Source organism: Mobula hypostoma, chromosome 7 (assembly GCF_963921235.1).
Source record: "Mobula hypostoma chromosome 7, sMobHyp1.1, whole genome shotgun sequence".
In the NCBI taxonomy this organism is placed as follows: domain Eukaryota; kingdom Metazoa; phylum Chordata; class Chondrichthyes; order Myliobatiformes; family Myliobatidae; genus Mobula; species Mobula hypostoma.
This window is the reverse complement of record NC_086103.1, coordinates 109,965,641-109,989,687: the sequence shown is the minus strand read 5'-3', so window position 1 is coordinate 109,989,687 and position 24,047 is coordinate 109,965,641. Positions and strand designations below refer to the sequence as shown.

At 39.6% G+C, this 24,047-nt stretch overlaps 1 protein-coding gene across 1 annotated transcript in view; it reads left to right on the top strand.

Moving 5' to 3' along the window:
• Positions 1 to 24,047, top strand: part of LOC134349446 (protein diaphanous homolog 3-like) — a 576,191-nt gene that overhangs the window by 27,265 nt on the left and 524,879 nt on the right. Inside the window, exons 2-3 of the mRNA XM_063053764.1 lie at positions 10,462 to 10,494; positions 11,217 to 11,387. Coding sequence (XP_062909834.1) covers positions 10,462 to 10,494; positions 11,217 to 11,387 — 204 coding nt within the window. The remainder of the gene's footprint in view (positions 1 to 10,461; positions 10,495 to 11,216; positions 11,388 to 24,047) is intronic.

Below are 24,047 nucleotides of genomic sequence, written 5' to 3'. Positions count from 1 at the left end.
GCTTCGCTGCCGCTGCTACTGTGCGATCAAGAATCTCTGGAGATGAAGGCCCCAAATCCTCAGCTTTGCGTGTTGCTGGGGCCGGGGTCAAAATGCTCGGCAGAGATGGTGCTTGGTGTCGAATAGGTGGTCGGAGGCTGGGAGTTTTTGGATGGACTCGGAGTCGGACTGTGGTTGGATGCTTCCGGGATGCTGCATCGGCAAGTTGGCGGTGCTGGAGGTTTACCGTCTGCGTGAGATGATGGGACTTTCGAGAGACTCTGAGACTTTTACTGTGCCATGGTCTGTTCTTATCAAATTACGGTATTGCTTTGCACTGTTGTAACTATATGTTATAATTATGTGGTTTTTATTCGTTTTTAAGTCGGTTTGTCATGTGTTTTCGTGATATCATTCCGGAAAAACATTTTTATCATTTCTTAATGCGTGCATTACTAAATGACAATAAAAGGGGAGTGCGTGTCCTCATAATCATAATATACAGTACTCATTTTTGCATGAAATATTCCTTTGATTTCTCTATTCTTGAATAGATCTCTTGTTTTTCCAATTCTGTTGGCTTCTTCAGCTTCTTTGCATCATTCCTTTAAATAGGTTTCCTTATCTTTCCTTGCTATTTCCTTGGACTTTGCGTTCAGTTGGAGGTATTTGTTCCAATCTCCGTTGGCCTTCACTTCTCTCCGCTGCTCAGCCACATATAGAGCCTCCGCAGAAAGCCATTTTGGTTTCCGGTCTTCTTTTTGTTTGTAATATTTTTTGTTGCCACCTCTTGTATAATGCTCCTTACTTCTGTCCATAGTTCTGGTTTTCTCTCTGCCAGGTTTTTTTTGTGTGTTATATGATTACAAATCATTTTCACCTGTGGCATATGGCACTGTGAACCATTTTGAGGTTGCTTCATCCCAAATGGAAAATTGAGCATAGCTCTTCCTAGTTTTGGTCACCTTGGTGACTGATTTAATTTTACTATTGAGTACATGAGGTAATGTTGTTCCTGATGCGGCACCTTTTTGTTTGGAACATTTAGAAAGCATTGTTGTCTGTTCTTCTGATGCTGTCCCAAACTAATGCTGTGTAACATGTCAAGTGTGTGTGTGTGTGTGTGTGTGTGTGTGTGTGTGTGTGTGTGTTTACACTGCATTTTTTCTGAAATCCAGCATAATTTGCTTGTTGCATCAAAAAACACCAGTTGGCGGAGGAAAAACAGATATTTGTTTATTTAAAATTTTAAACAAATCTGTCAGAGTGAATTTTATTCTATATCTCAGATATGTGGATAATAAGTGAATTCTGTGAGGGCAAGATCTCTGTAACTTGAATGGCTGTAACATCGGGAGGGATGTCACCAATATCTGGCATCATACCACTGTTATTTGCATCAATATAACACTTGAGTCAATGTACTTCTCGTACTGTAATGTGACATTATGCAGAGAAAACCATTTTTCGAATCATTGTGTTTTCATCTGAGCTATTCTTTGGGCACACTATTTTCTCTTTGACACTATTGGCTAATATACCCGGTAGCTTGTGCTCATGATCTGTGTGGCCATTACCCAATGTGTTTTGATGATGAGGTTTATCTTTGGATTTGGATTTATTCTTTGAATTGGCTATAATCAGCTGTGTTTATGTAGGATTTTCATTTTGTTCCTGAATAGAATTGGAGAATTGCAATGGCTTTCAATAAGGACTTCTTTATTAACAAATTTCATGACACATGCCGGTGCTAATAAACCTGATTCTGATTCTGATCCTTTGGTAATGCTTCCTCTTTACTTGGGGCCCCCTTTTTTTTTTACCTTTCTGCTAATCTGAGCTGAATAGGCCAATTGAGTGATGAACCGGTATGACAGGTATTCTCATTTAATGTAAGATTAAGAGTGACATGGCAAGGTATATTTCTGAAGATGTTCCTCCTGGTGAGGAAATCAAGAACTTGGGTGCCAAGTTTTGGTTTCAGTAAAAGGCTATTTAAGACTCAGATGATGAGGGATTTCTTTTCAGGGGTTGAAGATCTTGAATTTCCTAGTGTAGAGAGTTGAGGGTGCTGATTAACTGGAATATTTTGAAGGAAGAAAATACTTGAAGAATTTTGGCAATCAAGGAAAATGAACATCAAGCTAAAAATGTGATCATCCTTGTTCTTGATGACGTGGTGTGGTGTGCTGTATGACCTGCTCCTCCTGCTTCTGCTTAGTTTAGTAATTCTCATCAGTTGTTTCTGCAAAATTGTGATGAAAATTAGATATAATTTCTACGGAAATCTTTTAGTTGGTCACACCAATTGAGTCATTGGATTCGAATGTTGGAATCCACATTTTAATGGCTTCACAGGGTTTTACAGCTGGCCCAGTTTGAGCGTAATTAAGTTTTTCATTGTGCAAATTACTTTGTTGTCCTTACTTTGGAGTGTTTTTCACATTTATATTTTTCTGCTACTGAAACTGCCTCAGGTGAATGGTATTTTTACTTCTTGAATGCCAATTGGTTCAGCCTTTTGACATGATTTGTAAAACCTTATTTATTTTATTAGGTGTTTATAGCATACACTTCCTGGACTATTGCAAATTTAAGATTGGAAATCTGGTTGCATTTATTCTGCCAGTTTCAAGATGCCTTTGGCAAACTGTTGAAGCTTAATGCAAAATATTTGAAAGAAGACATGAAAGATTATAGTTTGGATGAGGCTTTTTTCGAAGAGCAATTTTTTTTTCTATTTGTAGTTTTGGTTCAGTAATTTTTTTTCTGTTATTGTTTGGCAGAAGTTGGTATTTGGTGAATTAAATATCTTATGACAAGAACACCTAAAAAAGGGGTGGCAAACATTTTTGAGATTGTGTGTCCAAATTGGATTGAATGTCTTAAAATTCTCCCGCATCCCATGGTAATTTTGAGCAGAGATTATCAATAATGAATGAAATAGTAACAATAATTATGGATTTAAAAGAAAAAGGATGACCCCTTTTGCTTATTTACGTGTATTCGTTTTTTATTAATAACAGAGACAGATTGAAATAAATTTTATAAAACCTGTTCAATAATTATTAACATTAATCTTTTAAAGATAATTGAAGAATAACTTCATTTCTAAATGGTATTGTTATTATACTTCAGAAATGTGTGCGTGAAAGTGTAAGCTCTGGTGCACTCTCAAAAGATCGAGGAAGAAATATTTTGTAAATGCCCTGCATTTGGTTGTTATGAAAATTCTGCACATAGCACTGATGATAATGATGGCATCTGTCTGGCCCAAAGGACAATGGATAGTGGCAGTGGAGCGGCCTCTCCAGGGCACAAGCCTTGGTTGAAGGTATGAAGGTCTTGGGATATCCAGTTGTCAAGATCGCCCTCTTGACCTCACTGGTATAGTCCAAAGGAAAGTGAAGCTGTACGTTTGGCACCAGCTTGGCTGCAGGATCTGCTGGAAGGATGTTAAGTGATGTTCAACTGCCTTAGGGGCTCCACTGCAGATTTTCTAACTGGGTTTACTCAACCAGCCTTTGTCTCTCTTGAGGCTGCCCACAAGGCAGTAGGGCTATTTACCCATGACTGGGGATCGAGAGCACGTTGCACTAGTTTCATCAGAAGTTTGCAACTATAATTAGACCTGACCAAGTTCATCACTGAAAACAATGACTCACATTAAATGTTGATGAAAGTACTGTTAATATTGCCATTGTAAGATTTTTGAGTTAAACCTTTTGGGAATGGAAATCCAGAGCTGTAGAAACTCACTGTATGGATTTTTTTTATGCTTTGATCCAGTTACTAAAGGATCTCTTTCAGTATTTTCGAGTTTCAGCTCTTGAGTTGAAAAATGTTTGCCTCCAAATTGTGCTGCTTTGTAAATCAATCAATTGCACTTAACAATTATCCAAATCAATCCACTGCAAGATTTCCAAGTTTGTTTAATATTACACTGTCTGCATACTTTATGAATTTTTCAATTTCCTCAAATGACCTGAATTTCTAATTCAAGATATTTCGATGTCCAACGTATTTTGCAAACAGATTGACAGAACCTGCTTCTTTACCAGTCACACTGGCTGCATTATCAGTTGTCACAGAAACAAATTTTGAAAGGTGAACTTGTTGACCAGACAATTCTTTAATTCCTACCTTACATGTTTCAACCCCTTTTGATGTGTTCAGGTAACACTACCAAGTTCACCAGTTCTTTGCGTATTTCATTATCCTTACAAAATCAAGCAATTCTGAGTAGCCCAGCTGATGCAGTAGCACAAGATCTCTTGTCAAGACAAATAGAAAATAAAAACACAAACTGTATCTTTTGTTCGTTGTTCTGCTATGTTTGTCGCATCATTAGACCATAAGACATAGTAGAATCAGGTCATTCAGCTTATTGAGTCTATTCTGTCATTCCATCATGGCTGATCCCGGATCCCACTCAACCCCATACACCTGCCTTCTTGCCATATCCTTTGACAGCGATTAACTTCTGTCTTAACTATACCCATGGACTTGGCCTTTACTGCAGTCTGTGACAGAGGATCCCACAGATTCAATACTCTGGCTAAAAAATTCCTCCTTACCCCTGTTCTAAAAGGTTGCCCCTCAGTTTTGAGGCTGTGCCCTTTAGTTCTGGTTGCCCCCACCATAGGAAACATCCTCTCCACATCCACCCTATCTAGTTCTTTCAACATTCATTAGTTTTCAATGAGATCCACCTGCATTCTTCTAAATTCCAGTCAGTACAGCCCCAAAGCTGGCAAACGCTCCCATGTTAACCCCTTCATTCTTGGAATCATTCTCATGAACCTCCTCTGGACTCTCTCCAGTGACAACACATCCTTTCTGAGATGTGGGGCCTAAAACTGTTGGCAATACTCTTAAGTGCAGCCTGACCAGTTTCTTATAAAGCCTCATGATCATCTTCTTGCTTTTATATTCTATCACACTTGAAATAAATGCCAACATTGCATTTGTCTCCTTTAACCACTGACTCAACCTGTAAATTAACCTTCTGGGAATCTTGCACAAGGACCCCTAAGTCCCTCTGCACCTCTGATGTTTGAACCTTCTCCTCATTTAGATAATAGTCTGTTCTATTGTCCCTTTTACCAAAATACATTATCATACATTTTCCAATACTCTATTCCATCTGCCACACTTTTGCCCATTCTTCCAATTTGTCTAAGTTCTGCTGCAATCGCATTGCTTCCCTAGCACTACCAACCTCTCCACCTATCATTGTATCATCTGCAAAATTTGCCACAAAGCCATCAATTCTGTAATCCAAATCATTGACAAACAATGTGAAAACTAGTGGTCCTAATACTGAATCCTGAGGAATACCACTAGTCACTGGCAGCCAATCAGAAAAGGCCCCCTTTATTCCCACTCACTGCCTCCTGCCTGTCAGCCATTCTGCTATCCATGCCAGTATCTTTCCTGTAATTCCATGGGATTTTATTTTGTTAAGCAGTCTCATGTGTGGCACCTTATCAAATGCCTTCTGAAAATCCAAGCAAATGATATCCATTGCCTCTCCTTTGTCCACACTGCTTGTTACTTTTTCCAAGAATTTGAACAGATTTGTCAGTCAAGATTTCCCTTTACAGAATCCATGCTGACTGACTTATCTTTTTAGCTTTCTAGTACCCTGAAAGCTTATCCTTAATAATAGACTTCAATACTTTCCCAACCTCTGTGGTTAGGCTAACTGACCTATAATTTCCTTTCTTTTGCCTTCCTCCCTTTTTAAAGAGTGGAGTGACATTTGCGATTTCCCAGTCCTCTGGAACCATGCCAGAATCAAGTGATTCTTAAAAGATCATGATCAATACATCATTATCTCATTAATATTCTATCTTCTACTGTGTTTCTGCTCATTGGCAAATTCCTTAATGCACTGAATATTTTTTCTTTTTCTGGAAAACGGTTGAAATGGAAAGAAGCACTCTAGCATGATTTTTTTCACATATTCCCTGTCACTGAGTGGTTTTCCATGTTGTTCAATAATCTTTGAAACCCTTAATACTTGCAACAACTAAGTTGGAAATCTCATTTTTTGTAGGATTTTTCTTTCATGGACATTGGTTTTTCCATACCAAGCTGTGATGCAACCAGACAGGATACTCTCCACCGTACACCTACAGAGTTTTAACAAAGATTTAGAGGACATACCAGATCTGTGCAAGCTTCTAAGAAAATAGAGACATTGTAATGCCTTCTTTGTGATGGCACTTACATGCTTGGTCCCAGGACAGATTCTCTGATAAGATAATGCCAGGAATTTAAAGTTACCAACCTCTTCATCTCTTGATTCCTTTATGAAGACTGACTCATAGACTTCCAGTTTCTTCCTCCTTAAGTCAATGATCAGCTCTTTGGTTTTGCTGATGTTGAGTGAGAAATTATTGTTGTGGCAGCATTCAAACAGATTTTATTCTCTCCTATCTGCCAACTTGTCATCATCTTTGATTTGGTCAACAGCTGTGGTGTCATCAGCAAATATAAATATGGCTTTGGAGCTGTACTTAGCCTTGCAGTTGTAAGAATGAAGTGAGTAGAGTGGGGGCCAAGCACACAGCCTTGTGTATCTGTGCTGATTGTAATTTGTGAAGGAGGTGCTGTTGCCAATTCATAGTAACTGGGGTCTGAAAGTGAGGAAATTGGAGATCCAGTTACACAAAGAAATATCAAGACCAAGGTCTTATTGGTTAGTTTCAAGTGGATGATGGTGTTGAATGCTGAGCCTTAGTCAAGGAAGAGCATCCTGATATATACATCTTCACTGTCCGGATGTCCCAGGGTTGAATGAATAGTCAATGAAATGGTATCTGGTATTGACCTGTGGTGACAGTAAGCAAATTGAAGCAGATCCAGGTCACTCCTCAGGTAGGAGTTGATATACTTCATGACCAACCTTTCAATGCACTTCATCACAGTGGATGTAAGTGCTACTGGATAATGGACATTGAGGCTGGTTATCATGTTGCTGGGTGCATAGGCAGTGGTATCCCCGAGCAGTGCAAGGCTATCCACCACTCTTGAAAATATTTGCTGCTGCTTCTGTCATTTGAACATTTTTGTTTTTTGTTGGTATCTGATATTCTGACAAATTGTATAGAGTAAACACTATTTAAAAATATCTCACAATCAGAATCAGGTTTAATATCATCGGCATATATCGTGAAATTTGTTAAGTCAACTTAATTAACAGTTTTACTGATAATTTAAGTTTTTGCAAAAAAATTCATAAACTACTGTACATAAAGCATTTACCATTATTATTAGTGAATGTCCAGCGTTCACTCACAAACAACAAGAGAAAAAAGATTAAGCAATGTGAAGCCAGTGCCAATTGGCTCAATTGTTTACAATCCGAATACTGATGTGTACACCAGGACTAGGAGGATTTCAAAACTTAACATGAAATGCCATGTGTTCTTGCAACTGTCTAGCTGGTGCTAAGTTGGCATAAGCTGTTTCCTGTAAAAGCACTTCACTGCTCTGCGGTTGTAAAATATTATTTGCTACTTTATTTCTTTGATAGTATAGATAATAATTATGTATCTTTTAATTAAAAGTGGTGTTTAAAGAACCGAGAGGCAGCACTACATACAGCATGCCGGCAGACTTTCTGTATGTGCCGTAGGTTCGTCACTCTGAATATACTTCATTGAATTTAGAAAATTACAGAAGTCCTATATTTTCTAAGTCACCCGTAATTGTCTTTTTCTATTCCAATATGTTTATCTCCATAAATTGTGATATCAATTACTGGTATATTTTATATTATCTGCTCATGAAAAGAGAAGCTGGTGATCCTCGCATTACAAAGGAGTTGCATTCTTAGAACACAATCTGTACTGCAGTTTTCTGTAACCTGAAACTCCACTTTTCATTGAATCTCGTAATAAATTGAGTTATTTCCTACAGGATGCTTTTCTTTCAGTGACGAGTAAAACAGTCGCTGGTTCATGTGGTTGGGGTGGGGTGCAATTCAGAGATTTAGTTGGAAACTGACAGGGCAATCTATAAGTGGAACTGACAAGGCAGTCTATTAAGTGGGTAGCAACTGTGTTTGGAGACACAAGTGAATGTGGATACTTATCCCCTCCAGCCTTCAGTTTGAATAATGATTTACATGTTTAAATGCATACCAAATATAGGAAATACAATTTAATGATGCATCTCAAGGCAAACATCTGGTTATTCAGGTTGATGACCTGCATTTAAATTTTTTGGCCTGTTTCAGAGATGCTGAGGTAAATAATGTGGAAAATCTCTGGGGGAGGTGGGGGCGAGAGAATCTGCTGGACAACAAAATCTACCACACTTAAAAAAAAATACATTATTATCTGCATATGCATCAGAAAATGCAAGCTACAAAATATAAAGAAGAGAATACTTTATTTATGTACTTTTGTGTCCCTACATAAATTCTGTCATTGCAAATTTGATTTAGTTTTTTGGAACTTTAGATAATTATTTGTGATTTCTGATAGGACAGGCATCTGCACCCTGAGTGTCCATAATATGGGGTTTGCCTGTATCCTTAAAATGCATCTTTTTATTGGTGTTTTTTAATTTTTATAAAAATTAGGTCTTCAGGGGAAGTTTTAAAGAATTATTTTGTGTAAAAGTAGCAAATTGAATCTGTAAACATGATATAGTACCAGAGCCTCAGGCTTTCAGAGCATTAGCCTCATGAAGCTGATTCCACTCCCAATAGATACGTTGAAACCATCATCTGGACTTCTGTAAAAGTTATTAAAAATTTTGGTGATTTGTAAAACAAAAATATATATAGTTTAAACATGCCACAGAGCTATTTAATTGCTTAACTGCTGTGTGCTCAGAGCTTGATATTTTAATTTCTTCTGTTTGGTTTAGTATAGGGCTTTTGTTAATGTTGATCAAAAATAGTTCATTTTGATTTTAAAATTCAGTCCATAAGATAAACCAATTGTCTTTTTCTGTAAGCACAATTAAATTGGAAGAGCAACAAAGACACAGAAAGTTCTCTGCTCCAACGTACTAGCATCAATGATGAGAATTTCCACACAAGTGTGTCTTACTTTTTGAACTCTGACTGTGATGGACAGGAGCATCCTTGAGAGAGTTCTCTTTGTTCTTGCCTTCTACCTTACTTGCCTCTGTTTACAATGTGGTCTTTAAACTAGGGAGGCCAACTGTTAGTTGGGTGGTGACTTTGCCATGAACGTGACTTGGTCTTCAGGAGTGACCCTCTGCTTCCTGTTGCCTGCTGTTTTAATTTTTCATTCCCTTCCCACTTTAACCAGTTAGTGGCCTTCTGCAGTGTTAAAATGAGGTACAGTGCAAGCTTGAGGATCAACGCTTTGTATTCTGTTTGGTTGTGTTGCATCATTCCTAACTCAATATTGTACTCTCCAACCTCAGTACCTGCAGGTGAGGTACTTGTTGTTTTTCATCTTTTGATGCTGGTTTCTAACTGCAGTGTATTTTGTCCGTACTGTTAGCTGCCACTATGTTCCCAGTAATGAGGAAGGGAATGTTTAGTGAATGCTGTGCTATCCAAGTGAGCTGCTTTGTTCTGGGTGGCATTGATCTGTGAGAGAGTTGTTGGCATTGTATTTAATCAGCAGACTATTGGATCACACTCCTGCCTCACGACGGATGCCTGATGGAGGTAGGTCACTCACCCCTGGATATCTTTGTCTCTGACATGCCCTGTTGATGCGGTACCTAAGTGGATGGTCTAATTGGTTATGGGTAAGGATGTTGAAGAAATAATGCTCTAAGTTAGTCTATGAATTATGCACAATATTGATAAAAGCATGTATAAAATATTTAAGTGACAACACCTTCCCAAGTCTACCCCCTTAAACACTTCAGTTGAATTGAAACACTGAAAATCAGATTGTTGCAATGATTTCCTGTATATGTTCCTGCTTATGAGGTGTTCATCTTTTTTATTTTTGTAAAGAGTTTATGAATGTTACTGCAGAATAAATTGGATATGTGAATCCAACTGAACATACAGTAGTTCATTGAAACCTGGATAGCAATCAATATAAATTGTGATTATGTCCAAATGCCTTCATGAGCTATCTGTTGAATCTTCAGGACTGGTAACAATTAGCTATGTGATTTAATTTTTTTTATCATTAGTGGAAATGAAAAGAGAAGATTTTCTGTATGTCAAAGTAGCTGATGAATGAACATAAATGAGTGGGTTACTGCTCAGTTAAGTCCAGACAAAGGCTGACTTTTGTTTAAAATGTACTGCCTGCTGTAAATTCACAGGTACTTTAATTTCTGCAGTGACCTTGACAGCTGAATTTTTGTGAAATAGGTCGACATAGCCAGGAGGTTTAAAAACTAGAATAAAGTTTAAAATTAACATTGTTATTCTATGCTGATTTTTATTACTCGAATTGGCAATTGTGTTTTGTAACTGAAAGTAGCATTATGTGGTAACAAGTATTTTTTTTCCTCTTTCTACAGAACATGAATATCAAAACATTGACTGATGATGTGGTAAGGTTTTTATTAGTGCATTTAATGTAGCATCTTTGTTTTGATGATATGATTTTAGAGTTGCAATATAATATGACAGCTGTTTTTCCGTGTGCCTTATATAGGGATTGATATTAATATGGTATCATGTACTTGAATCAATGAATTGCTTTGGAATAAATTGTGCAATTATTTTGTTTCAGGCAATCATTTTAACTTTATAGTTCACCAGTGCCAAGATTTACAGCCTTTAATATCAAACTTAGATACTTAATTTGATATAATGTAATTACCAATTCTTTTTTTTCCAAATACTTTTTTAACTGGTTCTCTTTTCAAGTCTGTATGATACAAATGTAAAAAAGAACTCTTTCAACATTGTGATTCTTTTGAAAAGAAGCATCTTTGACATCACCATTCAAATCAAATACTATACCTTGCATTGAGTCATACTACTTTCTTGTCTTAGTAACACCAAATGAGAATGATATTATTTTTTATTATTGAACACCATGCTATACATTTGGCACTTCCCTGGATAACACCCATATTACAATACAACATTTGTCACTGTGCTAATATGTAACTATGCTGTTATTTGCAAGTATAGGTTCTATAAGCTATATTGGATTGTCTTTTTAAGCTCTTGTCAATTTGTGTATCTTTTCTCTGAAGTTTAGATTTTAATTGACAGGTTCCTTAAACAAGATGAATATTTGATTTCATTTTTCCCTTTCTTGTAGCTTGATAGATTTGCAAGTATTCGAATTCGAAGCAAGCGTGGTAGAGCACCTCTTCCAAATATTAAACAGCCACAGCTTCCTCGGAATGATTGGTCCGGAATATCCTCTGAAAATGAAAACTCAAATCAGTTGCCAGAAAAGGAAGTTATTTTACTGTTTGAAAGAATGATGGTAGGTTGTTTTCCTTCTAATTTAGTAAACCAATATGCATGTTGTTTTTTTAAACATTGTGATTCTGTTGAAAAGAAGCATGTTTGACTTCATTCAAATCAGATACTGCTCCTTACATTGAATAGTAGAGCCAAATTGCTAAAGATTTTATGATTTTACAGTCATGCAAATATTTTTAATTTTGTCATTTTAGCCATGATTAAACCAGACATGCAGAATTTCACTTTAACCCGAGGTTTAAAATGTTTGTGAAATTTGGCAGTTAACTTGTGGACTGGTCTCCTTCTGTGGAATTTTGGTGGTGTCAGTAACAAGTGTTTGCTGAATCTTGTTGGTCAATAGTGACGCTTATTTTTGGTTAATCGTTTTTTCATAGCCCTGATGGATTTTCCAGCAACTTCTTTCATGGCAATTGTCTTGATCACATCCACGAACCTCTCCATTGTCCCTTTCAATGACCTTTCATTCTTTCTAACTGTTGTTTTCCCAGATTCTGACTGACTTGCACTGTGTTTTTAGTATTTCTAAACCTTATTTAGAACTTCCAGCATCTGCAGTTTTTTGCTATATTTATGATTTTCAAAGAATTGATGGTAGATGTGGGCAGCTACCGGAAGGTTGATAGATGGCAGGATGTTTGCCTTTTCTTGGGATTGAAGGTGAGTTAAGCCCTGAAAAAAAATAATTGGGTACTTGACTTACTGTTGTAAATATGTTCTACAAGGTGGTGTTGTTTGTGTTGCTATTGCTAAGTTATTGTATACATTAAGAACTTAAATATACTCACTGATCAGAATGTACAAACAAATTTAGCTGTTTATAATTGCATTATATCTTGAAAACAATTGTTTTTCTCCCAATTGCTCTCCAGTTGGTTTCTCAATGTATTGGTCCAAAATAGTCTTGTACACTTTCCAGGAATTCTTCCTCCATTATTATGAGGATTTTCCTCAGCCAATGCCGATGGTGGACATTGCAGTCTTTTCCTCAGTCACCATCAACACCATTTAACCTCCTTTCTGTTTTTGCCGAGCTTTCTGAAGTATTGAATGTTCTCTGGTGTTCTGTTCTTGTTCTGTACTTAGTCACCTTGCAGTCATGTCTCTAGAGCAGCAACAACATCATTCGCATTTATATTTATTTGCACTTGTTAATTCATATTATAAATACTGCTCATTAAGGAACGTTGCATTTAGAGTTGTCCTTTTAAACACTTATCAGATATTTCTTTGCACAACGTCCCTCTTAGGTTTCTAACCTTTGTTATTCTGCCTTCCTTCCCCTGTCTTTTGTTTCTTTCATGTCCAATTTGTGCTTGCCACAGCTTCCTATGGCTTTTTTCAGTGTTCTAGGTATCTGAATCCCTTTCCCACGCACCATCTTTCTTTGTCCACAAATCCATCCATAATATCTTTGTATCCTACTCCTTCAATGGGAATATCTTGAGTTACTAACTTTGAGATCTACCTTTTCATTTACTATAGCACATTCAGTTTGTGGGTCATAATTTTTTGCTAAGGTTATGTCATTGGGACTGATAGATTATGGCAATTGGCTGTTGTACTTTCCCACTCGAATGTCTAGCAGTTAGCGCCAGAAGTGTAGCCAATCATCTGTAGCCTAGTTGGTGGCCACAATAACTCTGATCTGTTCCCTGTATGACTGATTCCCATCTATTGCCTTCTTACTCTTTTCCCTTTCCTGCTGTGCAGTGAATGTTTTAGCTTGGGTACCTTCATGATAACTGTACGAGTGAAAAAACAAAGTTATTTTAGATTATGAATATGGGGAAGGGAAGAGAAGAATGTACAGAAAAGAAAAGAATGTCTGATAGGAAACAAGCTATCACTAATTACCTATAAAGGATAGCAGAGGAAAATAAAACTAATTGTAACTGAGAGATACTGTCACATCTGTGGTCAGGGTGTGAGGAGTTAAGTTCATTAAATTCAGAATGATGATGATACACTGTTCCCTAAGCACCATTTGCAATACATTAGGTTGGAAGAAATGTTGCTGAATTGCAGTTTCACCTGGAAGGACAGTTTGAGTTCCTGGTTGATGGTAAGGGTAGAGTTAAAAATGTGGGTGTTGCATTTCCAGATGTATGGGGAGGTGGCAGAAGGAGGGTAATGATCAGTGGAGGCGGAAGAACTGACAGTATGCTGAGGGAGCAGAAAATGTTAGATCTAGAATTGTACAATGCAAAAAGAAATATTAATTAATCATTCTGTAGTTAATTGGACCTTTAGGGGAAAGTGATCATATTGTAAAAATCTGCCTGGTTCACTAATGTGGTTCAGGGGAACTTATATACTAAATGAGCAGTTTGGCTTGTACGTTGCTTTGGAGCTGATGAAATGTGTTGTGCTATTTGATGCCCTTTGAGATGGCTCTTGCAAACCACTTGGTTGTATCAAATCATTCAACTGCAGTAGAGAGAATGAGACTAGATGGATGACTTGGTATCAACCAAGGCATTGATTTTGTACGTTGCAAGTTCGATTCCAAACAACTCCCGGAAATCCTCCATGGGAGATAGACCATAAAACCTTCGGGCAGAATTAGGCCACTTGGCCCACTGAGTCTGCTCCGCCATTCCATCAGGGAAATTTTTCCTTTACCATCTTATTTTGGCTTCTTTGATGTGTAAAACAACCATCTGATGTAATTATGCTTGATAGGTCTTCAGATGATGCCAGACTTTTCAGAATCAGAATCAGGTTTAATATTACAAGTATTGTTTTGCTGCAGCAGTACATCGCAATACATAATAAAAATTGCAGTATACATTATGATAGGAAGTATATGTGAAAACCAAATCAAATAAGTTGTGCAAAAACAGAGGTTGTGTTGGTGGAGGGGGGGGAGGGAGAAGTTCTTGAAATGTTTAGTGTGTGTCTTCAGGCTCCTGTATCTTATCATTGATTGTAGCAATGAGAAGAAGGTATATCCTGGGTGATGGGGGTCCTTAATGATGGATGCTGTCTTTTTAAGGGATCACTTTTTGAAGCTGTCCTGGATGCTGGGGAGGCAGGTGCCCACGATGAAGCTGGCAGAGTTACAACTTTCTGCAGCTTTTTCCAATCTTGTACAGTAGCCCCTCCATACCAGACAGTAGTGCAGCCAGTTAGAATGCTCTTCATGGTAAATCTGTAGAAATTTGCGAGTGTCTTTGGTGATATAACAATTCTTCTAAAACTCTTAAAGAAATGTAGCCACTGTCGTGCCTTCTTTGTAATTGCATCAAAATATTGGGCCCAGGATAGATCCTCAGAAATGTTGACACTCAGGAACTTGAAACTGCTCACCTTTTGCACTTCTAATCCCTTAATGAAGACTAGCATGTGTTCCTTTGTCTTCACCTTCCTGAAATCCAAATCCATTCCTTGGTTATACTGATGTTGCTGCAACACCATTCAACTGCCTGGTCTATCTCACTACTGTACGCCTCCTCACCACCATCTGAAATTCTGCTAACCACAGATGTGTTGTTGGCAAATCCATAGATGGCATTTGAGCTGTGCCTAGCAATGCAGTCATAAGTGTAGAGCGAGTAGAACAGTGGGCTAAACATGCATCCTTGAGGTGCCAGTTGGAGGGAGATATTATTTCCAATCTGCACCAGACTGTGGTTTCCTGGTGGCCCTGTCTCACCCATGAGACAAAACCACCAGACGACCTATCACAGTGGTATATGGGAGGTGAAAGAAGCTGTAATTGAGTCCATAACAGAAGATCCACTGAAAGTGGTTTTCCCCTCTGGTCTTTCAGTCCAATTGAAGGGCGTTCATCTGAAACATCAACTGTCCATTTCCTTCTACACAAACTGCCTGAATTGCTGAATTCCTCTGTTAGAGTGAATTTTTTTGGGTAGATGATTCATTTACCCTTAAATGACTTTGGCCACCAGACTTCTATTTGACAAAGTATTGTGGACTGAGTCCACAACAATGCACCTCCTAAAAAGGTGTGAATACCAGATGCTTCTGGCGCCGTAGTTTGACCTGATGCTGTAGTTTCGAAGACAGTATTATCTATACATTATAAATATTAATTACCTTCTATGTTAGCATGTAAAATGCCAAATAAATGTATTGTGGATTTAACTTGCATTCTTAAAGGCTGTGGATACCAACCCAGACATGTTGGTGTCAGAAGGAAAGGATGAAGTTAGGAGGTGTGATGTTTTGTATGTAGCTTCAAAAGGAAGCATTGTCTATAACTTTTTAAGTAGCAATTGCTTTTGTGTTTAGCATATAAATATCGAGCCCACATTGGGCTAGCAGACCTTTCTACCGAAAGCGTCTCCGTCTGCATGATGCCTGTTGTACCTTGTGTCGAATAAAGAAGCTGCTTTGTATCTACCAGTGACTCTGTCTCTCTGGTGATTTCGTTCACGCTACAACATCCTGCAGTAGCTCATTATTTTTTGTTCACTGTGCTTTTTGCAGGTGGGGGGGTGTGGGGGATTGTTATTGTCATCGTTTTTTCTGCTGGTGAGGGGTTGGGGGATTGTTATTGTGGCTGTTTTTTAACTCCAACAAAGGGTTGGGGATCGTTATCGTGGCTGTTTTTTCTCTGAGGGAGAGGGGGTTGGGGATTTTTGAGTTTGCGAGTTTTGTTTTATTTCTTTTATGTGTGCTGGGGGTGGAGTGATGTCTTTTCTGTCATCAATCCCATGGTCTTTCAGTATTTCCTGGCTGTCTGGAGAAGACAAATGTCAGAGTTCTATTGTACATGCATACTTTGACAATAAAATAAACCTCTAACCTTTTGTGTTCTATCATTTACCATCTCCATTTTAAACAATAGCCGATTGTAAGAACTATGAAATGTATTAGTTGTATAGTGGATGAAAGTTGATTTGCATTTTAAAAAATGTATTGAGAAACTAATTCCTGGCTGGACCAGATGCCATGAAATAAATTAGAATTAAATAACAATTTGAATGATGTGGCTAGTTAGTTTATGCTAGATTTTGATGATCCTTGGACATTTCCTTCTCTACGATAACACAAAAGGGATAGTACCTTCTCAGGAATGCTTCATGCCAAGTATTGAAAATTTTGCTAAGTCATTTGCAGATCTTGGTAGTGCTACCAGGCTAATAGAAACATAGAAAATAGGTGCAGGAGTAGGCCATTCGGCCCTTCAAGCCTGCACCGCCATTCAGTATGATCATGGCTGATCATCCAACTCAGAACCCTGTACCTGCCTTCTCTCCATACCGCCTGATCCCTTTAGCCACAAGGGCCATATCTAACTCCCTCCTAAATATAGCCAATGAACTGGGCTCAACTGTTTCCTGTGGCAGAGAATTCCACAGATTCACCACTCTCTGTGTGAAGAAGTTTTTCGTCATCTCGGTCCTAAAAGGCTTCCCCTTTATCCTCAAACTGTGACCCCTCGTTCTGGGCTTCCCCAACAACGGGAACAATCTTCCTGCATCTAGCCTGTCCAATCCCTTTAGGATTTTATACATTTCAATCAGATCCCCCCTCAATCTTCTAAATTCCAAGGAGCATAAGCCTAGCTGATCCAGTCTTTCATCATATGAAAGTCCTGCCATCCCAGGAATCAATCTGGTGAACCTTCTTTGTATTCCCTCTATGGCAAGAATGTCTTTCCTCAGATTAGGGGACCAAAACTGCACACAATACTCCAGGTGTGGTCTCACCAAGACCTTGTACAACTGCAGTAGTACCTCCCTGCTCCTGTACTCGAACCCTCTTGCTATGAATGCCAGCATACCATTCGCCTTTTTCACCGCCTGCTGTACCTGCATGCCCACTTTCAATGACTGGTGTATAATGACACCCAGGTCTCGTTGCACCTCCCCTTTTCCTAATCGGCCACCATTCAGATAATAATCTGTTTTCCTGTTTTTGCCACCAAAGTGGATAACCTCACATTTATCCACATTAAATTGCATCTGCCATGAATTTGCCCACTCACCTAACCTATCCAAGTCACCCTGCATCCTCTTAGCATCCTCCTCACAGCTAACACTGCTGCCCAGCTTCATGTCATCTACAAACTTGGAGATCCTGCATTTAATTTCCTTGTCTAAGTCATTAATATATATTGTAAACAACTGGGGTCCCAGCACTGAGCTTTGCGGTACCCCATTAGTCACTGCCTGCCATTCTGAAAAGGTCCCGTTTATTCCCACTCTTTGCTTCCTGTCTGCCAACCAATTCTCTATCCACATCAATACCATTCCCCCAATACTGTATGCTTTAAGTTTGCACACTAATCTCCTGTGTGGGACCTTGTCAAAAGCCTTTTGAAAATCCAAATATACCACATCCACTGGTTCTCCCCTATCCACTCTACTAGTTACATCCTCAAAAAATTCTATGAGATGTTTCCTTTTTGTGAAGAAGAAATCTGTCATAGCAAGATCTGGTTGCTTCTCTTTGTGAGTACTGGTGCTGATTCACGGCAAAAACATTATTTTGTGCGACGTGACCATAAAGACAACCACACTTGAATTTCCAGCTCTCAAAGTTTATCTAATTTCTTGTAAATGGAATTGGTTTATTATTGTCACTGTAGTGAGAAACAGTGAAAGACTGATTTTCAAGCCATCAATGTAGATCATTTCAGAGCATAAGTACATTGAGTTAGTACAAGTGAACAGCAATACAGTAACAGAATGCTGTTCAGTTTACAACGGCTACAGAGAAAGTGCAGTTCAGGTAGACAATAAGGAAGAAGGAGCATAAGAAATTGATATCTTTGCGACATTCTTCCGATTAACCCATATAATGACAAAACCATGACTATTTTAGATTCTCAAGAAAGCCTTTTTATTAAAAATTGACCTGTTCTGAGGGAATTTACCCAATTCTTTATTTAAAAAAATGTATGTATTGCAGCTGGCCCTCATGAATAGAGAACTACTTGAATTATTGAATTCCAGTGAAGAATTAATTTACGTTGTATCCAACTCTTATTTTAAAAATAGCTAACAGCTGCGAGGGCATTGTTGGATTTCATTACTCTCCGAATTCAAAATGTATCTAAGATACTCTCATCTGAACCAATCACCCAACATGTTTGCATTTGAATGTGTGGCTTTGTTTTCTTACTGGAGCTCCCTGCTCACCAGATCAATGAATAGCAATTGAAGCATTGTGTTGATTTTGGCTGTGGAAGGGGTTATGTTCATGCAGTTGGATACTCAGACTACTAAATGAGCTAAGATAAACCAAAACTAACGTGCTTCATTTCTCATAACAGTTTTAAAAAAACATATTTGACTTGTGCTTCCTTAATGATATTAATGTTATTTGTAAATGTAAAGTTCATTGTGAGTTTCATATCTCTTCTGGAGAGAAGATAAAGGGAGCTCTCAAAGATGATGTCTGAAATCACAACTATTGGAATGTGGAAAAAGAAACAAATATGAAAAGCGAATAAGGAAGACATGAGGGATGAAATGAAAATAAAAGTATAAAATCTGCAGAAAGGAAGTATTTTCTGCTCTAAGTTTAGATTTCTAGTTTCAGTGGAGGTGCAAGATGGAATCTGGAGCAAAAACAATTGGTGAGGAAGAACTCAGCAGGTCAGGCAGAATCTGTGGAGAAAATGGCAGTCAAGTTGCACCAGCAACTTAGATTTTCTGACAATTTTTGCTGTTTTTATTTGGACTTGGATAAAATGAGGATGAATGTGATGTAGGTGAGAGTATTATGAAGTGCGAGAGACCCAGAACAGTACTCTGCAAACAACAAGCAAAAAGGAGGATGCAATAGAAGTTTAAGGAAAAAGGAAAAGGAAATGGATAAGGTACGAGACTAGGTGCAGGGAGTAAAAGTTCAAAAAGGAAATGGTAATAAAGGAATGGTATTGTTTTGTAGGAAAGTTACGAGTTATGAAGAACAAGAGAAAATTTGCAGATGCTGGGAATCTGAGAAACACACACAAAATGCTGGAAGAACTCAGCAGGTCAGGCAGCATTTATGGAAAAGAATACAGTCAACATTTCGGGCTGAAACTCTTTGGCAGAAGTTATGAAGAAAGCCTGGGAACAGGAAGGAAGCACAGGATAGATAGATAGATACTTCATTGATCCCAAAGGAAATTACAGTGTCACAGTAGCAATACAAGTGCACAGGTATACAAATATTAGAAGAGGAGTAGAAAAAATACAGAATAAGTTTCCTCAAACAGTCTAACAGGAGGGGAATCCTCACATCCCTGGCTATAGGTTGACTCATTATAGGGTTTAATGGACGAGGGTAAGAATGAACTCATATAGCACTGTTTGGAGCAGCCCAGTTGTCTTTGTATATTGCTAAAAGTGCTCCTCTGTTCAGCCAAGGTGGCATGCAGAGGGTGAGAAACATTGTCCAGAATTGCCAAGATTTTCCGCAGGGTTCTTTGTTCTACCACAGCCTCCAGTATGTCCAGTTTGACTCCTATAACAGAGCCAGCCTTTCTAATCAGTTTATTGAGCCTGTTCGCATCACCCACGTTGATGCTATTGCCCGAGCGCAGCACCGCATAGAAGATTGTACTGGTGACAACAGACTGGTAGAATACGTGAAGGAGAGGCCTGCATACTCCAAAGGACCTCAGTCTCCTCAGGAAGGAGAGGCGACTCTGGTCCTTTTTGTACACAGCCAATGTGTTAGTGCTGCTCTCAAGTCTGTCATCCATGTGCACCCCCAGGTACTTAAGTCCTCACCACATCCACGTCCTCACCATCAATAGTAACAGGGGCAGTGCAGGATTAGTCTTCCTAAAGTCCATCACCATCTCTTACTGATATTAAGCTTGGACCATTTGACAAAGTCCTCCACCAGGGCCACCAGGTCAAAATATTGCCTGGAGGAAATAAAAGCCATTAAGGAGATGGAGAATGTTGGGGTTGGGTGACAAACGGCCACCAGGGAAGTAGGTGATAATGAAAATGAAGATGTACTGCAAGAGAATGAATGTGCAGGTAGTGAGGTATAGAATGAATATGGTTGAGTTTAAAATAAATTGCACAAATGTAGTAGAAAGAAGATTGCAGAAAGAAGAAAAGGAGCAAAAATATTACAGAGCAGAGAGGCAAACTTGAACTTAGCATTTATTTTGATGAAGAGTGTTCCAGTAAATGTAATGCAGGTTTAGTTGTGATTGGCAAAAAATCCAGTAATTCAGATGTCTTACGGGAGAGCCTGCAATAAAACTCTGATAATCATGCTGCTCAGGACTTTGGTGTTGAACTGGCAGATTTTCTAGATGATGGGGATGATTATTCATATTAGTACCCAATTCTTATTTTAATTTTTAGATACTTCAGAACATAGTAATACCTGTTCCAATTAACTTCGTTAGTGGAAAGAGAAGGTGGGCACAGGAGCCCAGTGAGTTGAGGGGGATCATGACAGATGTTGCCTGGTGGGCCAGACGTGAGATTCCACAGGTTTAGAAATTGGGTTATTGGAGTTTGAATCCCTCTCCCTCTCCCTCTCCCTCTCCCTCTCCCTCTCCCTCTCCCTCCCCCTCCCCCTCCCCCTCCCCCTCCCCCTCCCCCCCTCCCCCTCCCCCTCCCCCTCCCCCTCCCCCTCCCCCTCCCCCTCCCCCTCCCCCTCCCTCTCCCTCTCCCTCTCCCTCTCCCTCTCCCTCTCCCTCTCCCTCTCCCTCTCCCTCTCCCTCTCCCTCTCCCTCTCCCTCTCCCTCTCCCTCTCCCTCTCCCTCTCCCTCTCCCTCTCCCTCTCCCTCTCCCTCTCCCTCTCCCTCTCCCTCCCCCTCCCCCTCCCCCTCCCCCTCTCCCTCCCCCTCTCCCTCTCCCTCTCCCTCCCCCTCCCCCTCCCCCTCCCCCTCTCCCTCTCCCTCTCCCGGCACAGGAGCCCAGTGAGTTGAGGGGGATCATGACAGATGTTGCCTGGTGGGCCAAATGTGAGCTTCCACAGGTTTAGAAATTGGGTTATTGGAGTTTGAATCCCTCTCCCCCTCCCTCTCCCCCCCCATTCATTGAAAATAAAATCATTTGAGGGTTTTTTAAAAGGGAAAATAAAAAGCACACATTCTGTTTTCTTATTGAAAAGCAATAGATAATTTTGAGAATCTAAAAATTCTGAAAGTGTGCTTTGACAAATTACACGTCTCATTCTTAATTTTTCAATTTAGGCCTCACTGGAGATAAAATTACTTGGATTTGGAGAGGCATAGTTTTCTTTCCAAGTTTCTTCGTTGCTCGTTGCTGACGATAACATTTAGTATTCAAGCAACACACACAAGATGCTGGAGGAACTCAGCAGGCCAAGCAGCGTCTATGCAAAAGAGTACAGTTGAAGATTCAGCCCGATACCCTTTATCAGGACTGGGAAAAAAGATAAGAAGTCTGAGTAAGAAAGTGGGGGGGGGGGGGCGGAGGGAAGCAAGAACCACAAGGTGATAGGTGAAACCTGGAGGGGTGGAGAGAGGTGATGTAAAGAGCTGGGAAGTTGATTGGTGAAAGAGATACAGGGCTGTAGGAGGGAGAATCTGATAGGAGAGGATAGAAGGCCATGGAAGAGAGGGAAGGGGGAGAAGCACCAGATGGAGGTGATAGGCAGATGAGATTGAGGTGAGAGAGGGGAATCGGAATGTGGAACGGTTAATGAATGGAGGTGTCATTACCAGAAGTTCGAGAAATCGATGTTCATGCCATCAGGTTGGAGGCTACCCAGATGGAATATAAGGTGGTGTTCCTCCAACCTGAGTGTGGCGTCATCACGACAGTAGAGGAGGCCATAGACTGACATGTTGGAATGGGAGTGGAAAGTGAATGAAAGTGAATTAAGATGGGTGGCCAAAGGGAGATCCTGGTGGATGGAGCGTAGATTTTTGGCAAAGTGGTTTCCCTATCTACGCCAGATCTCCCCGATATACAGGAGGCCACACCGGGAACACCAGATACAGTATATGACCCCAACAGACTCACAGGTGAAGTGTCACCTCACCTGTAAGAACTGTTTGGAGCCCTGAATGGTAGTGAGTGAGGAGGTGTAGCACTTATTCCACTTGTGAGGATAAGTGCCAGGTGGGAGATCAGTGGGGAGGGACAAATGGACAAGGGAGTTGCGTAGGGAGTGATCCCTGCAGACAGCACAAAGTGGTGGGGGTGGGGAGGTGGGAAAGATGTGCTTGGTGGTGGGATCCGTTTAGAGATGGCTGAAGTTATGGAGTTTGCATCATACACCGGGGTGCTCTCTTCAGTTACCTGATGAGGTAACCATGGCCTTTGGCCAGGGGCAGATATCATCAGCTGGTGTCCAACCTTCACAGAGTGTTTCATCCTTTAATCACTACACCCTCCAGCCAAGTTACTGCCCACCTGCTCCTGAATTCCAGCTCAGCTCCTCTTGCCTGCTCCATATTAAGAAAGAGACTCTTTCTGCTTCCTCCCCCATTCTGCGAGCTGCTTGGTTCTTGCTCTTTTCCCCATTATTCAGAATTATGTACTGAATGCAGAGGCTGGTGGGTTGTTGGCAAGGACACGAGGAACCCTATCCCTGGTGGGGTGGTGGGAGGATGGGGTGAGGGCAGAAATGCATGAAGTGGACTAGATGTGGTTGAGGGCAGCGTTAATGATGGAGGAGGGGAATTCCTTTCTTTGAAGGAGGAGGATATCTCTTTAGTTCTGGAATGAAAATCCTCATTCTGAGAGCAGAGGCAGTGTGAGAAGGATAATGATGTTTTACAAGAAACAGGGTGGGAAGGGGTATAGTTTACATTTAATATTAACCTGCATTTTGGAATATAATTTTTAAAATGTATTCTGATTTCAAAAATGAATGCAGTGCTTGGTATTAATTTGATGCAGTTTAGTGAATAATGTTGGAAGTGGTTTCATTGCAAAAATGAATTCCATGTTAAGTAACAGGAGATGATTAAAATCTGTGTAGAATACCTTGACTTATTTCTCAGTATATTAAAATTATACACAAAATCTTTTGTATATGATCAATTGTTGACAAGCCTTTTAGTTGTCGAGATCTTGTTTTAAATTAGCATGACCTCAGAACAATGTGTTAAATTCTGGTTTGGGGATTTTAGTCATAAACAAGCTGGTGACCACTTGAAATTGATAGTTTTATGAAAATGCATTGTCTTTTTTGGCCTAGTGTACACTTTTGTATGTCTTGTGACAAAATCCTTTTGATTTTATTTTTGCTGTTGGGTTAGAATTTTTTTTGCTGAAAAGCTGACTAAGTTATAGGCTGCCAAAAGATGGAAAAAGCATCATAAATGTTATTTTGGCAAAATCCTCCCAGTCCATTGGCAGGACATGTGAATCAAAACTATAGTCCTCTTCTGGGCCAACTTCATCACCACTGAGGATCTTGTCACACACAAGTTTTTAAGGGCAGTCTTTATGCCTGATAGCAGACTTCCTAAGTGGGTATTTTGTGCTGTTTCATGAGGACAAGAGATTTCTGGTGGGACAGGAGAAACTATAAAGGTGTTAATAAAGCCTCTTTTGACAATGTCATTCAGCTGAGGAGATCCATGGCCCATAACTTTAGTCCAGGAAGATGCTCAGCAGTTTGAATCTCCTGGGGAGAATGAAAAGACTAAGTGATAATCTCAATCTTTGTCTCCCAACCCCAGAAAATAGAATTGCAAGGGAAGCAGAATGTCTTTTAATCTGTAAGATGGCAGATGAAGTAAGAA